Genomic DNA, 17294 nt, shown 5'->3' on the forward strand with positions numbered 1-17294 from the left:
CGCTGTAGGAAGAATGAGCTGTTTACTTTTTAGTTTAGGTAGGTCTTTATTGAACATATTCCTTTGTTAAGTTTGCTTTTTATTAGCTCCTATCCAATCATTAAGAGTAGTTGCAAGTTTACACCAGCAGGATTTAAGGGATTATTAATATTCTTTTATTACTAAAATGAAAATAAATACTATAATGAAGTAAAGCTTACTTAGCGCTACTGTATCTTTGTAATTGCATAGGCTAGGATAGCCTGCTCCTGATAAGCATTGTCACAGGGTAGTACAAATTCAGTCTAAAGATTACCTAAACCAAGGCCTCTTCTCTGATAGTGCCAAATAGGAAATGCTTAGCAAAATAATTTAATAGGACAAATGTGAACTTATATTTTCTTCGGTATACCAACAGGCTGCTAATTAAAGTAGGAAATTACTGCCACAGAATGTTTTGAATATTGAAAGGGTTACTAAGTACAAAGATAACCCAAGCTTAGGAAATTTCGGGAAGTTTGTACTTGAATTGGGACTGATGCAGTGGCATGTTCATGCTCTCTGGTTTGTACTCCAACAGTTCCCATTATTCTTCAGCTTTTTGTTTGCATTAGTGGTTGCTGAGGAGTCCTGGGTTGATATATCCATAACACTTTTCCGTGGTGACTCCAAGATTTCTTTCTGGAGTGACAGCTCATTTGGAGCCAAACACTTTATATTTTAGGCTTCTTCACTCTAAAAGGAATGTTGAATTTAAGTACACTATAGGTATGCTTATAGAGATACTGCAATAGTACATTGAACAAGGTCCTTGTGCACTGCTTAGGAATAAATCAAGGGCTATTTCTGCTTTTGTGGCTTTTCCGACCAGCTGCTCCTACAGGCAGACATTTTTGGTGTCTATAATTGAGGCCATTCATTATAGCCTGTTGTAAAATTGAGCTATGTGACAATAACTGAGGTTTGTTAATACAGTTTTCTGTCCTTTCCAGCCTCTTGCCCTAGTGTGCCACAGTCAGCAAAACCATCCTGGTGGGGTGGCCAGGATCATAGCTTCAAAACTGTATTCTTCCTATGTAGACACTGCATTTCACTTCATGGAGATTATTTGCTGCCTAAATAGATAATCAACTTATTTACCAAAAATGTGATTTATGTAGGTTCTTGGCCATGATCTACCCTTGATACTGGCGGAACTTGTGCCTGGGACTTATTTTGTCCCCCTAATTTTGTACCTTCCAGCAGTTTTATACATACCCTTTAAATTCCATTCAAAAGCAAACATGCCCACCATCCGTAAGTGTGGAAATCCTCTGTCTTGACTCCTCTCATTTAATGTTTTGGTGCTTTTATTAGTCTCTCCAAATAAGCAATCTTATCAACAGACCATGCTCCACTGCAATTCTGTGCATTTTGCAGCAGAGGGAAAAGTAGCATTAGTCAAGATTTTTACAGCTAGACTTCAGCTTTTGAGGAAGAAAACAATAATGTAGTCATCACTTCTTCTGTATATAGAAGAACCACTTACATCTAGAACAAAAAAAAAAATACAAAATAGCGTTCTGAGACTGATAATGACTGTCCAGCTGGCTGTAGGAGTTTCTATTTTCTTTATAATTGCACTATCATAGTTGAGTGATATAACTGATAAGCCAGTGTTGAGCTAAGGCTCATATTTTTCAGGCTAAACAAAATTCATCAATAATTTTGCAGAGCCATTTCAGAAAGGAAATTTTACTCTGCTTCACACAGTGCAATAGAGCACTCAGCATAGTGGTACTAGATAGCTCTAGCCACATAAGTACAGAGAAAGAATGAAAAATGTTTTCTCAAGTTATAAGGAGCCAGATTCATAACCATCCGTCACTCGCCTGGGCAAGTTGCTGATAAACTCCACAGAAAAATAACAAACAGCATATCCCTGTATCATGGCTGGTGAAAATGAGATTCTTTCTCTGATTGATGTTAGCGGAGAGGCTTGTAAAAATGCATTTCCAGCTGATTAGTTCAGAAGGTGTCAATCTCATGCAGTTTTATGACCTGCAGACTATACTCCAGATGTACATTTGCTTTTTATAAACTAACGAAGATGAATGACGAAATGTGAGCATTTCTTTGGCAACTGCACCAGATATTGCCTGGGAGACCATACAGAGATATAAAACCCCAAAACTGTGCTTTTAACCATCAGTACCCCCAGCTTTGACACTGATCCAGGCTTCTAGAATTAAAACCGGCAAGGGAGGTCAGTACTTCAGCTAGGAAAGGGTGTCATATTGTACAAGAATGAAACCAGAAAATCACAAGAGTCACAGACTATTTGAGGCTGGAAGGGCCTCTGGAAATCATCTAGTCCCACCCCCTGCTCAAAGCAGGGTCAACTAGAGCAGGTTGCTCAGGGCTGTGTGCAGTTGGGTTTTGGATTTCTCCAAGGATGGAGATTCTACAGCTTCCCCGGGCAACCTGTTGCAGCGTCTGGCCATTTTCACACTAGGAAAAGTTCTTCTGATGTTTAGACAGAATTTCCTGTGTTTCAGTCTGTGCCCATTGTCTCTTGTGCTTTCTCTGGGTGCCAATGAAAGGTAGTCTTTTTTTTTTACACCCTGCCATTAGGCATCTGTACACATTGATGAGATTACCCCCCCTCAGCCTTCTCTTCTCCAGGTTAAGCAGTCTCAGCTCTCGCAGCCTTTCCTCATAGGAGAGGTATGTGAAAGAGAGGTGTGTGAAGAAGCCCTTAACCATCTTCACAGCCCTTCACTGAGCTTTCTCTAGTATGCCCATGTCTCTCTTGTACTGAAAAGCCCAACGCGCACACAGGACTCCAGGTGGGGCCTCACCAGTGCTGAGAGGAGGGGAAGGGTCACCTCTGTTGACCTGCTGGCAAAACTCCTCCTAATGCAGCCCAGGATGTCATTGGCACAGTCTTTGCCGCAAGGGCATGTTGCTGGCCCATGTTCAATTTGGTGTCCTCCAGGACTCCCAAGGTCTGCTCCACAAAGCTGCCTTGCAGCCAAATGTCCCCCAGCATGTACTGGTGAATGGGGTTGTTCTTCCCGAGGTGCAGACTTTGCACTTCACTTTGCTGAGCTATATGAGGTTCCTGTCAGCTCATTTCTCCAGTCTGTCAAGGTCTGCTTGAATGGCAACACGACCCTCTGGCGTATCCTCCTACCAGGAAAAATCAATGTTCTTTTCTCTTAAAAAAGTTTAAACTTTGATATACTTAACGATGACTTTTTCATCCCTTTATTTTCCCTGAACTAACTTCAATGTCAGCTGAGTTAAATAAGAATTTTAGATGTGCAAAAGAATAAAAATCCCAGCCCTTTACTATTTTGCCAATCCTCTAACTGATCCACATAGCACAGCAATCCTTAGAGGAATACCTTTAGAAGATCTCTGTTTACTTACAGTCTTTCAAAATATGATTGAACAAAAATAGATTATATTTTTCCCTTCAGAAAGCAGTTTTACTCTAAAGCTAGATTATTTTGTGAGAGAAGCAGTCGTGGACTTCCTCCATGTGCTGCATTGGTATATTTTTCAGTTTAGTGCAGCAAGCAAGCTCCCTCTCTAATCTAAATGGAATAATAAAATGTTTGAGCTATTTCAGTCTTGCTGTTCTTTTGGGGAAACAATTATCAGCTATGTGATACCATATTACATTCATCTAGAAATCTTCTGTAGCTGACATTTCCAGGCTCATTTTCCTTATGACTTTACTTACAGCAAATTAGTAGTTATCAATTTGATCTTGATTTTAATCTTTCACCAAATTAGATTTCCAGTGATGTGACAGATCTAATGCTCATTATATGTGAATATTTCAGCACATAAGCATAAAAGCACCCATGTGTTTAAATCTTGTCTATACTGGCCAGCATTCCTCATCAGTTTATTCAGAATAAAATAGAATCATAGAAACGTTTCAGTTGGAAAAGACCTTTAAGATCACTGAGTCCAACCACTAACCTAGCACTGCCAAGTCCACCACTAAACTGTGTCCCTAATGCCACATCTACACATCTTCTAAATACCTCCAGGGCTGGTGACTCAGCCACTTCACTGGGCAGCCTGTTCCAATGCTTTACAACCCCTTTCAGTGAAGAAATTTTTCCCAATATCCAATCTAAGCCTTCCCTGGCGCAGCTTGAGGCCATTTCCTCTTGTCCTATCGCTTGTAACTTGGGAGAAAAATTCTAAATGTTAAATACAGCTTTTGTTCTGTCATACACTTTCATGCAAAACAGTTGTGGAAATTGCCTTTGCCACTAGCAACAAAATCTTTCTGCGAAGGTATAAAGGAATCCACCTTGATAAATGTTTTGAAATATTTAAAGCTACTTGCAGCATAGATTCTAAAAAACTTCAGAAAAACAGCAGAGTGGGAGTTACTTATTTCTTGTCTCTAGCAAGCCAAATACCCTCAGATAAAAGCTATTTAGACCCACCTAAAATGTTTAATATTTATAAGTTAACAGTGTATGCAGAGCCTGAGTGCCTTCATTATCCGGTTTGTTCAACGCGTTTTTAGAAAAGTGTTGAATAAATAGGTTTAATTTATACACGATACTGAGTGTGTTCAGCTTGCATGGATTTCCATGGGAGTTCAAGAACTCAGTTATAACACACTTTCTTTCCTTAATTGAAAGTGAATTCATTAAAATCTTAATTATTAGTATTCTTTCATACTACATAATATTTTTTAATCTCTGCTGGCTGGCTCATTCGCATGCAAAGGGGCAGGAGGAAGAGTTTGTTCATTTGTGTGACTTTCTGCCAACAGATGGGCTAGTTGACTGTATGGATCCTGACTGCTGTTTGCAGAGTTCTTGCCAAAACCAGCCTTATTGTCGTGGACTACCTGATCCCCAAGATATTATCAGCCAAAGCCAACAGTCACCATCTCAGCAAGCTGCCAAAGCATTTTATGATCGGATCAGTTTTCTTATTGGAGCAGACAGCACTCATGTCATACCTGGGGAAAGTCCTTTTAATAAGAGGTGAGCATGACTCATCATTTACTTATGAGTACAAAAGAAATTGAAGATTGTGTGAGATCCACTTTTAGGGGAAGATCCACTGTGACTGCAAATTTCATGGCATGGACTTTGAGCAGAGACCTTTTCTCTTAATGTATCAAATTGCTTATTTTGTCTAATTTCCTGCAAAATTCAAATTGCCAGTGCCAGTTGGTTACAGGAGGTACTTGCCATGCATAGTACCTGTATTCTAACAGGGCACTTCATTAATGATTAAATAAATCTTTATTTAACCAGTTGATTTGGGCTAGCACAGTTGGAAATACATCAAAGCAATGAAAACACTTCAGAAGGAAAAGCAAAGCTGCACTTTTTAAACTGAGCTCACTAAATAATATAAATTATGAATTAATGTAATAGAACTGTTAAGTGCACGACAGTATAATTGCATAAACTATTTGACTGGTGCTCTACGAAGCAGTAATGACCTGAAAATAAACCAGTAACAGGAAGCAGGTGTCTGGGATCTCACTGAGTGAAGGAAGATGATTTACACTAGAACTACTGTGTTTGCAGTAATTTAACAGCATTAATGTGTTTGGGCACAGCAGTTGATTAAAAGTTGTTGCACAAATGTTCCTTATTGCTCTTTTAAATTTTGTACTTCATAGTCCCTGCAGTTTTACAGATTGCTTTGATACTAATTGAAAAGTATGTTGTTCTTTAAGAGCCTGCCAGAGGTATGACTTACAGTGGGAACATTCAGAGTTTATAAGTTCTTAAAATTCTTCAGTGAATTTCTGGTCTTAGTAACTCAGTACGGACAAAATGAACCAAAGTAAAATCAACAATATTGAAACAAAATTATTATCTGTAGATTTCGAGGCGTTTGTTTATACGGTATAAGTTATGTGAACTTGTAAAAGGGTTAGAGTCTCAGGAATGTTTCTTTAATAGTAGTTGATACCATGTAGAGATGCAGGGGGGGTGGGGGTGTTTGCTCTGCTAGCTTTTATTCATTCAAAAGAGAATGAAAAAAACAGATTTCTAATTTGATCCTGCATCTTTTTCACAGTCTTGCATCTGTCATAAGGGGCCAAGTATTAACTGCTGATGGAACGCCACTCATTGGAGTTAATGTCTCCTTTCTACACTATCCAGACTATGGATATACAATCACTCGCCAAGATGGAATGTAAGTTCCCTTTGAAGCACTTCTGACTCCTAAAGACGGCAAAGGCATTACTAAAGAGCTGCTTGTAAAAATAAGATAATAATGAAATAATGGAAACCGAAGACATGAAAAAAGTGATTGACCAAAGTTGTACTTTGTACATTCTTCAAATGCAAAACATGCTGATTATATACTTTAGAAGTAGAAGGGCTTGCTTAATTTAAACACAGATTCCCAAACTCTCCATTCTCTCAGTGAAGTATTATGTAATATAATTTAATTGATTTCTGCGTTGTTCCCAGTAGGGCCATTCTGCCTTCAAAGCAGTACAATGGAATGAAGAATCAATGTGTAAAATGGAGGGTGTGGATGGCTTTGAGGATTTGCTGACTAGCTAGCCCTGTTGTTTTTTTTTTTTACCTAGGTTTGACTTGGTAGCGAATGGTGGTGCCTCTCTGACACTGGTGTTTGAGCGATCACCATTCCTGACACAGTATCACACAGTATGGATTCCCTGGAATGTGTTCTATGTCATGGATACCCTTGTCATGAAGAAGGAAGAGAATGACATTCCTAGTTGTGATTTGAGTGGATTTGTAAGGCCAAACCCCATTATCGTGTCATCACCTTTATCCACCTTTTTTAGAATTTCTCCTGAAGATAGTCCTATCATCCCAGAAACACAGGTAAAGTGGGCTTCAAATAAATAGCATTTTGTCACAGGCTAGTATTAAGCAACCATAATGAAAAGAGTGCAAACTACTGTTGAAAAATAAATAATTCTGACTAAGTGCTAAGAATTTGCAACATGTGATTATTTTCAGAACAATTTGTTTGTTCTATAGGATGATTTTTAAAATTTCATCTGGGGGAAAAAAAAAGGTAAGAAAGCTTGGTGTAAGGTAAGCAAGCTTGGTGTACACCAGTGTCTGGTTTTATATTTCTTTACATCATTTAATTTACAGAATGTCTTCAGCAATCAGGCACTGGCCCATCAAAATGGACACACTACAGTACATATGACTTTTTTGACTGCCCTCTTGTTAGAAATGCACCTCAGAAACTGAAAATGAAAGGTGTTTTTCCACTATGTGTGAAAGACCCATACAGTTCAATTTATCTGTTCAGTCCTAATAAATAGCATGACACTCACTCAGATTTTTATGAACTAGGTCTCTCTGTAACAGTGAGGACAGGCTTAAAAGCCAATGAGTACGTGTGCTAATGTACTTCTTCAGAACTTGTAATACCAAAAGTAAGACCTAACATCTAAACCTTGCTTTAAATGGAAAAAGCTGTGGCTGGAATAGTTTTTTCTCTAACATATTTGTATCAAATTCCTCCATCTCAAATAACTGATCATAATATAATCTTCCTCAACTCTTAAAGCAGAGTTGCATTTCAAGAAATAATATTTATCTCATTATTGATTTCTGTTAAAACTTCCCCTAGTGAAACAGCACTCTTTCTGCCTCCCTCTTTCTCTCCCTCTCTCCCTCCTCTCCCTCTCCTTTTTGTCTCTCCCTCCTCTCTCTTTTTCTCTCCCCCACCTTCACAATGTCATAATTACATAGGGTACTCTTTTTCCCATTCACCAAGAAATGTCCTTGTCTCTTCAAGGGAAACATAGAAAATGTATTCAAATGTTTTCATGCAGAGCTCTTAAGGAAAGAGCAAAATCATTAAGCAATTCATGGTAGGAGCAGGTTTAAAATAAAGATGCAAGGAAATTACAGCTAAATGCTTGTACAAATGTAGACTGTGCTAGAAAATTGTTGCTTTTATCCTCACTATCATTTCCATGCCTTTGATAGTTGCAAGTCAATTAAAAGAAAGTATTTGCAAAACACAGTCCACTGAAAAACAGCTCTGATTTACTTGTTTTGGCAACAGATGATAGATTCCATTCCTGAAGTGATGGAAAATGGCTTAGATAGATGGGGTATAAATCAAGAAAAAAGTAATAATAGAAGAATGTCAGAAAATACTTATTTTCAAAACACACTTGTAATGCCTAGGTAAACAAGTCATTTCATGAGCAATGGGACTAATGAAGTCTGGATTCCTACTAATTGCCACCCACTGCTATAATTCCCGCTATCTGCCACATCCAGTCCTTCCCCCATGGACTGCATTCAGCATTTTTCTCATGGGAGTACCAACTTGGATACTTCTTCCCTACCTGAACCCTTTTTTTAATAAACCCTAAAGGAACTGAATTATCTTTAGAGATTCCTACTGTTATTTCAAATGTGCTTGAAATTGGCTGTCAGGTTCAAAAGCAGTGAGATGGGAGGTCTGACAGGCAGGACTGTCCTTATAAAATCAGCTGGAAGGAAAGATGGTATTCTGAGTAGATCCTAGGCAGTTGGCGTTGGGTCATTCATGACAAGGTAAAAATAGTACTGTTGTTATATATGCAAAAATCTGGTTCTGGGACTGTGTAAAAAAAAATATCAAGGAGTCTTCTATATTCTTTGCTCATCACACATGCAATCCTGTGCTTCAGCAGGTGGGAGCTGCACAGCCATGCCTGGGACATACCTCTTTAGGGTCAGCTTCCCCTCAGAAATGCATAATGCTCGACAGTCTGTCTCCCAAAAAATTCACTACTCTGATAAAAGATGGGCAGAATCAGATTTCATTCAAAACTGTTCAGCTCTGGAGGAACTGCTGTAGATCTTTTCATAAAAAAGGGACAATGCCAGTTTGAAGTCTGGAAGACTGGAGGAAGGCACAAAGAAAGAAACTGCTTCCCATGTTCCTTCAGTCAGTGTTAGTCATCCTGTTCATGTGGTGTAGCAGCACTCACTGTCACGTACTATAGGAGAAAATGATGTGCTGCTGTAATCACCATCCCTTGAAGTGCTTCATCGTCCCTTGGAGATAATGTTTCCAAAAGAGTGTACTTAGTGGCCTATGAATCCCAAATTGATCAGAGGGGGAATTAAAGTCTGTACCAAAGAAGCAGCACAAAAGAAAAGTGAAAAAAGAAGGTGAGCATGGGGAAAGAACAAATGCAGTGGATAAAGGAGTGGTCATAGAATCAGCAGATCATTACTCAGGAGGGATGATAGTAAATAACATGTTAACTAAATTTGGACTACTTAGGCATGTCTTTATCTACTTCTAATTGCAAGTTAGCATGCTTTGCCTAGACTTGACTAGCTGAGATTAATCAGTGTGGAACAAGACAGTAAACTGCATGGAGATGAGGGAGATCAGGTTAAGCTGGAGTTGCTTATATGTGTTAGGCAATATTGTTGCTGTCTTTTTCCTAATATATGTCTGTTTGCCACATATTGCGTTGTGGTCTGGCAGAAACCCACATGTGAGTCACAATGAGCAGTTATGAAATTGAGTTTTTGAGGCTTTCCTTCTCCTAAACTTCTATTATCTGCTGTTACATACGCTTGCAAGATGCCTTCTGCAGGTCCCGAGCAGCTTGTTTCCATCACCTCAAGTGTGTGGGAGAATGAAGGCTGAAAAGTTTTCCTTCAAATTATATATTCAAGGTTGCCCGCTTTTTTTTCCCTCTCCCCTGACTGTCTCACTACTGGCAATACTATACAGCAGAAGTTGGCAAAATTTATTTACCAAGAAGAATTCAGGGTAAAATACGGGCCTCAGTGATCTAATAAAAATGATTGTTTATTAACTTCAGGGTGGCCAGATTTTCAGCAAAGAAATTAACCTATGTTATCATTTGAAAGGGCAGTATAATAGGATCTCTAGATAGTCCAGTATTAGATGGATGCTGCATCCTAGTTTCATTTAGCTAAAATCTCCAGAACTTCAAGTTTAGACTGAGAAAAAAAATGGAGATGACTCTTAGAGCCAAATATCTCCTTTTTTGTGTCCTTGTTTGCCAACACGTTTTCTGTTTTCTGCTTTTCTTCTCTTTGCTTTCTGTTTGAACTTTATATACACCTCTTGATTTATTCTTCTATGGACACATCTTTGGGTTTCTACATGTGTATGGCTTTTTTCTCTCCCTCTTCTCGGTGGTATCTCAGCAGTGTTTTAAGACTAGAAAAAACCAAGTATTTTTCCCCTTTCCATTTCTCCTTACTTTATATTGTTAGCTCAAGGTTATTTCTTTATAAGTTCATTTAAGAGCCTCAGTTCTAGGGGAATATTCTATTAAAAGGAAAAGATTTTTCCATCTTGAAATGTGGCAGCTTCAGCTTCTACTACAGTATAATTTTAGTACTCCTTGGTCTCAGTCTTCGTGTAATAACAGTAGTTGCCAATATCTACCTATTTCTAAAAATGCCATCTTTATCCCTCTCGAGCCAAGATGGTGGTACATTTTAATGCAGAAGTTGGGCTGTTACTTCTCAGCAAAGAACCTTTTTCTGACGTTAGGACTGATGTTTGCACTCATTTGTGAAATTTGTTCTCAAATCCCCTATTGAAATTGCTCATTTTGCCAAAAAAAATCACAGCAATACAGCAGGCATATTTTTCCCCCTAATTGAATCAAATTCCTATTCAGGGTTCTTAATACCATCAGAGCATGTCACCTGGATCATATTATATTTTGGAGCAGGAAAGCATTCCAGGGCCTGGACAACTGTAGTCCTGCTGTCCAGGAGAGACAAGGAGCCCTGCACAATTTATGTGACTCAGTCGCCAGCTTGAACTCTCAGGACAGTAAACTCTGTCTTTGTGAAAATTGAGATGACCCTTATCTCAGTCCTGTAGGTTAGATATTTCATAGCTGTCCTTCCAAGAAGCTTGATCATCCATAAATAAAATGTCAACCATTAGAATTTGGTGGTTGGGCTATAACTCAGTCTCCTTAGGGTATCAGCCTTTCTGAAGGTAGTTTGATCCTCTATGTGGAAAAGGTAAAGTACAGGCAGCTTGGTTGTGTTGGCGATTCCTGATGTGACTTTTATACCCAGTGACACTCCTGATTACTTTACAATTGATGTGTTGTCATGGTTTCCATAGGACACATGATGATTTAACTTTTCGGATTAACATTAAACTGTTTAATTCTCTTTGTAATGCTTGATTCTGGGAGAGGGATTGAGTTGCATAACCTTACCTCTACATTTCTAAAGTTCTCAAGAAAATAAGTTACTACAGGGGATACTTTGTGGGAAGAAGGAAGCTGTAAGTCAGATTTCCAGCAGATATTTGAGGCTTCTGCAGAAACTAATAATAGGGGTTCGGGTTTTGTTTTAAACCTCACTGAGAACTGCGTGAGTGTCCTAGTTTCTAATTTGATAGTAATCCAAATACACAGTGGAACTTCTTGGAAATTGAAACTTCAAGGTGTCCTCTTTATTGCCTGTTATCTCAGCCAAGAGTACTGGAAGATCAGCTAAGTGTTTAACGCTGCTCTTCCACAGTTGCAGTTGTAAAAGAAGCAATGGTTGTAACAGGAGACCAGTGAAGTCCATTAAATTGTGTCCTATTACAAGCATATTATTTCTTTTTCTCCTCTTGCTTACAGAGACCTCCATCTGTTACACTAGTTTTAATGTGCAGGATATGAGAGTCCTGCTGATGCCTTGAGGAGGAATTTGTCTTTTGTTCCTAGGTGGTTTGTGTTTTTCTTTCAGAGTCTTGGAAAAGGAATATGTTCACAATCACTTATCTCTCTAGAGAGAGGGGGTTTTGTTTGTGTAGAAAAGATTTGCTTGTTCTCTGGCTTAGATACTGTGCGTATATTGGACTGAGGGAGAGCAGACTAGATTTATAAATAGAAATTATGCCACTCTCACCTCCTTCCAAGTGATGGTATTGCTTGTCATTTCTTCTCAGCGATGGCAGGTTCCTGGTGGGGAAAAAAGAAACATTCGAAGATTAAGAATTAAGAATTTTAAAATCTGAATAAATTTTGTCTAGTATCTTCCGAGTCCTCCTTTACTTCCTACAGCTTTATTATAGTATTACTGGAGAAGATGAATTGCATGCCTACATATATGAGATGTAAATAACCGTTTGTGCCAGATAACGAGTCAAAAGACTATTTCTGATTTTTTTGTTACTGTTATTGGGAAGGAGATAGATACAATTAATGCCATATAAATAATTCTTTGTATCCCAGCAAAAGTGCTAACATAGAGGATGGTGTAGCACCTGTTACCCTCCTCAAAAGCCTAAAGCACATTATTTTACCCTATTCAACACAGCCAGTTAGTTGTTTAAAAGCAGGGTCCAGGGATTTCTCCAGCATAGACAGCTAGCTTAGCATTTACGGAGTAGCCAGTTTTTGATCTCACTGAAGTCTCAAGCCTAATATTTGTGACTTCAGCTCTCCCTGAAGTCTGCTTCCCACTAATATTAATTAGTGTTTGGTCTTCAGACTTTAGGACTAGCAGGTGGGGAAGTAAAATAAAGCTTTCCAAATTTACTTCCCCAGGAGTGCTCCTTTGACACCACCAAGGCTCTGGGCTTGTGCTTCAGTGTCCTTTGCCCTCTCTTCCGGCCAGAGAAACATTACCTTTATAAATGTGTCTGGATACTTTTTTCTTTTTTCTTGGTTTTGTTTTTTTTTTTTTTTTTCCCAATAAGCTGCAATCCTTGGTAGCTGTTCACCTGAAGTGCTGGCTCTCAGTGTTCTCGGTCCTGACTGAGGTATAGGACAGTATAGGCTGTCTTCATCCACGTTGCACAGAAACCTTTCACATGCATCCATCCATCACCCACAAAAGCTCCTCAGCTCAGAGGAAAAGACAAGGTAGAGGGGGGAGGAACCTTTTAAAAATGAAATTGAATCATTGCACCTCTCTGAGATGAGAAAGTGGTGAGCTGATGTCTGAGTAGTGAATATTGATCAGGAAATATGGAAAAGCTTTCCCTGAGGCATTCTACTTATCTGTCTTCGAAATAAATGGAAAAATACTCTAGTTCAAAGTATTTACAGTCCACACATAATGCAAATAATAAACCACCTAAAAGTCCTTCCTGCTCCTCAAGAGCAATTAGACATCCCAACCCAAATCTGAAACTGTGTTGTGCTTAGAGGCTCTACTGCCTTTATTACATATCCATAGTTGGGACATGGGTGGCAGCATAAGAAGGGGCTGTTCTCACATAGATGCTTTTTTGGAAAAAGCGGTTGGGAATGTTTTCCCTCTCCTGCATGCTTCCTTTCCCCCCATAAAAATAAAGGTGAGGTCTTTAAAATCCTTCAGCAGAAATTATCAGCTAAGCAGCTTCAGTGTAACGAAGAATTTAGACTTCGCTTTTCAGAAATAAAGGTGAAATGTTTTTATTTATTTATGTATTTTTTTACATTATTAAATGAAGGCCAGATTTAGGTGATACTTGCTAATAGACTGTCATGTAGCATCACGTCAGGCCTCCTTTTAGGATAGCTGCGTTGTTCTGTTTAATTTCCAAATCATTCAAATACTGTATTTTTTTCTTACCAATGCATAGGTACTTCACGAAGAAACAACAATACCAGGAACCGATTTGAAGTTATCATACTTAAGCTCCAGGGCTGCAGGATATAAATCTGTTCTGAAGATTACTATGACCCAATCTGTTATACCATTTAATTTAATGAAGGTTCATCTTATGGTGGCAGTGGTGGGAAGACTTTTCCAAAAATGGTTCCCTGCATCCCCAAATCTAGCTTACACTTTCATATGGGATAAAACCGATGCATACAACCAGAGAGTCTATGGATTATCTGAAGCTGTTGGTATGTGCGTTATGGGGTTTTTTGCATTTTTACTGTTGTCTTGAAAATAGGGAAGCACATCTCAAATACCTGTATCCATTAAGTAGAAAATGCTTAGCAGAATAAGATGAGAAATAACAATGGATATTAAAATATATTGGAAAATACTAAACTTTGAATTATAAGAAAAAATTACCTTCAAAAGGAAAAAGAGACCACTGTCATTTTTCACTTCTAGTTCTCCCCCAGGAAGTAGCCCTCAGCCTAATAATACAGTATGGTATTTAGTCTGTACATTCCTTGGACTTCGGAGCACAATAGCATTCTGACGTACTTCACAAAATGGCTTTCCTCTGTACCTGTCCTAATTCATTTACTTTTAATAACTAAAATTATTTTAATAACCCAAGATGGCTTTTTAAAGGATCTTGGAATTCTGTTTAGGTTTTTTGGTACATCTAAGGAAGCCATAGGGATTTTCAGGTAGCCTGGGAGGGCAGAAGAGTATATGTGGTTTAAGGAAATTACAGTCTAAACTCTTCTTCTGAACAAGATCCTATACTTAATGAGGAAATCCACTGTTATTTCAGTGTCTGTAGGTTATGAATATGAGTCTTGCTTGGATCTAACTCTATGGGAAAAGCGGACTGCCATCTTGCAGGGTTATGAACTGGATGCCTCCAACATGGGTGGCTGGACATTGGATAAACATCATGTATTGGATGTTCAGAATGGTAAGGAGTTAATTTTCTTCTTGCTAATATTAATATTCAACTGTCCTGCGCTTCAGGTGCTTTTCTAACTTTTCAGATGTTTGCTTTGTTATTTTGAAAAAGGAACTTATGGAATGTTTTGCATACCATAAATGCATTGAGCTTTACAGTGTATGTGATGTTTCTTCATCCTATAAATACATATGCGTTAATAATTTCATCTAACAGTATTAGCCAGTGTTAGATATTCTTACCAAAAAAAAACCCAACCAAAAACATTGAAATTGTTTTTAAAAATTAAGTGATGCTAAGGAAACACTATTTCTGAAGCAATTGTATGCATCAACATTGTTATTGGGTTTAACTGTTTGTATGTTAACAGTATCTTGAACAATGTTTTCACTTCCAATTTTCAAAATGAGTGAAAATTAAACAGCAATACAAGACATTCCTGCCAAACTGAGAGCTTGTCACTCCCAGTATTAAACCCCTCATTTACACAGGAGGCGTTCCTCCTCATGTCATGATACCCCCAGCCCCAGCATGGCTGCTCGCGGGAGCACTTAGCACATGAGTACCATCTCTTCGTTTACACTCTCCTCCTGTTTAAATCCTTCGCTGAGGTGAATCCTCCCCAGAATGCTGTGGTCAGCTCAGCACACAGCAGGTGACGAATGATGCTGCCTTGAGTCAGTGAGGGCACTTGTGCCCCTTGTTTCAGGACAGAGTCCAGTTGCTAGTGAGCGAGTCTTAGTTTCAGTGGAAAGGTGAGGAGCAATATACATTTATAAGAATTGTGCCTTGCCACCAAGGTAAATTTGTCCAGTGAGCTGCTTGCCAACTGTCTGGAGGGTGCCATGCTAAGGCAACCCCAGCTCAACAGTGAACAGTGGGAAATTTGGAAAAATTTGACTGGAAGCATGTAAGAAAGGTAAAATAAGCAGAGTCATAAGGCTCAAGATGGGAGTTGGTTGCACTGGATTTTTATGCAAAGGAGGAGCCCAGGAGTAATTCAGCGGGAAGAATGTGACTTCTGGTGTCCTTTGGAGGTCTCCCACTAGTACATGAGCTTGTTTTGTGTGCTATGCTAATCACCACCTAAAGCATTGCTTCTGACTGCTAGAAAAACAAGGTAACCAAATCAAGGGAAAAGGTGTCATTGTACCTAATTTAAAATGTCAAAAAAATCCCGTGCAAATTATTGTAAGGTAATCCATCTAAAAATGTAAAGAGCTATAATTATAAATGTATATATAAGATTGATTCTGTTCACAAGGAAAATTGATGGTGGCTTTAAATTAAGTTCAAGAGTACATTTGACAAGTAATGACTTTTCAAAGCGACGTGTGTCTAATTGAATAAACGAAGTGGAGAGTTGTAATGACAAGGTGGATGAGCTGGAGAAATTTATTCAGAGGAGAGTGCAGGCAGTGTTTGTACGGACATCCTGAACTGCTGCAGTAAATAGTCTAATGTACATCTTTTAGTCTGTGATAATAGAGGAGAAATGTGAAGGACCAATTTTTCAAGGTAATGACAGAATAAATCAGGTGCAATAGTGCACTGTGCTGACTTGTAGAATTCCTCTGATGAAAATTATAGAACTCGGCTATTTCAGCCAAAATTATGGTGCTATGATTGTCATAAATGATGTAATCATAGGAGAGGGGATTTCATGTACTGTTAATGCATTCTGGCTTTAACTATTCATGAAAAATACATTTTCCCTCTTTTGACTTAGATTACTTATTTAGATTACTTGCCATTAGGTTTCCATAAACGGATTTCACTCTTCCCGATTTTATCATGTATATTGATTTTACGTTTATAATCTCCTAAATTTTATAACATTAAAAATTAGTGAAGACACCTAAAACATTTAAAGTGGAAAACAAAGTATTTTTTTCATACTTTTCAGTATAAATAGTGCATTTTGGGGGTGGGGAGAGAAAGAGGAATACATCTGAAATATCTTCTAAGCATCTGAAAAGAGAAATGTATCCCTCAGCCCCAAACTGCTTCTGAAACTCGGCACACAATCAATAAAGCACGTATCGCTCTTGAAGTACAAAGTGACATGTGGTTTACATGGATTACACCGTGGAAAGACATATTGTAACTTACAGGTAAAACCATAATAGCTGGCCATTTGTAGAGTACATCTCAATGGATTCATTGAGAGGTATAATAATGAGGGCCCTGGCAACATTTTAACACACTGTAAATTCACACTTTTTTTCCTGAGATTGAAGATTTAACATAAAGCATGCATTTTTCTTCTCAGATTTCCTATGGAGGCTATAAGTAAGAAAAATACTGCTGGCACATTGCTTTGTCTTCACAAAATTATTGGTCCTTTCATGCCTCAAAGCAGAATTAAGTTTAAGAGGCAGGTTGGCCTGGCACCACATTTTTTTTGTTGTTTTGACATTTTTAATAACTGCCTATAACTGCAGACATGGTATTGAGGCAGACTTTGTTGCCAGAGGTACATTTTTATTGTGAGCTGAGTAGAGTCTTTTATAATGTAAAATTGAGGCAATCTCCAACTTTTTGAAGTAGCTCTTTAATTAATATTTACAATTTGCAGCAGTAATCCACTTTCGATTACATTTGACATCATATTCATGTTAGTTATAGTAGGACTTTAGGAATAAATTTTGCAAATATAATTTTTTTCTTTTTTTACAATATATGCCCATTTAGAATTTCAGTCATTTCTGGGGAATTTCAAAACTGCAAGGATTTAGGAGCACAGACCTTGATTTCATTCAGTACACCTTGTAGTTCCTTCA

The 17294-nt window shown here is 38.3% G+C and overlaps 1 protein-coding gene across 13 annotated transcripts in view; it reads left to right on the top strand.

The window, feature by feature from the left end:
* Nucleotides 1-17294, top strand: part of TENM3 (teneurin transmembrane protein 3) — a 416806-nt gene that overhangs the window by 354526 nt on the left and 44986 nt on the right. For all 13 annotated transcript variants that reach the window (XM_075091186.1, XM_075091189.1, XM_075091190.1 and 10 more), the window contains 5 exons: nt 4769-4985; nt 6040-6159; nt 6563-6824; nt 13540-13807; nt 14377-14520. In XM_075091186.1, coding sequence (XP_074947287.1) covers nt 4769-4985; nt 6040-6159; nt 6563-6824; nt 13540-13807; nt 14377-14520 — 1011 coding nt within the window. The remainder of the gene's footprint in view (nt 1-4768; nt 4986-6039; nt 6160-6562; nt 6825-13539; nt 13808-14376; nt 14521-17294) is intronic.

Source organism: Phalacrocorax aristotelis, chromosome 4 (assembly GCF_949628215.1).
Source record: "Phalacrocorax aristotelis chromosome 4, bGulAri2.1, whole genome shotgun sequence".
NCBI lineage: Eukaryota > Metazoa > Chordata > Aves > Suliformes > Phalacrocoracidae > Phalacrocorax > Phalacrocorax aristotelis.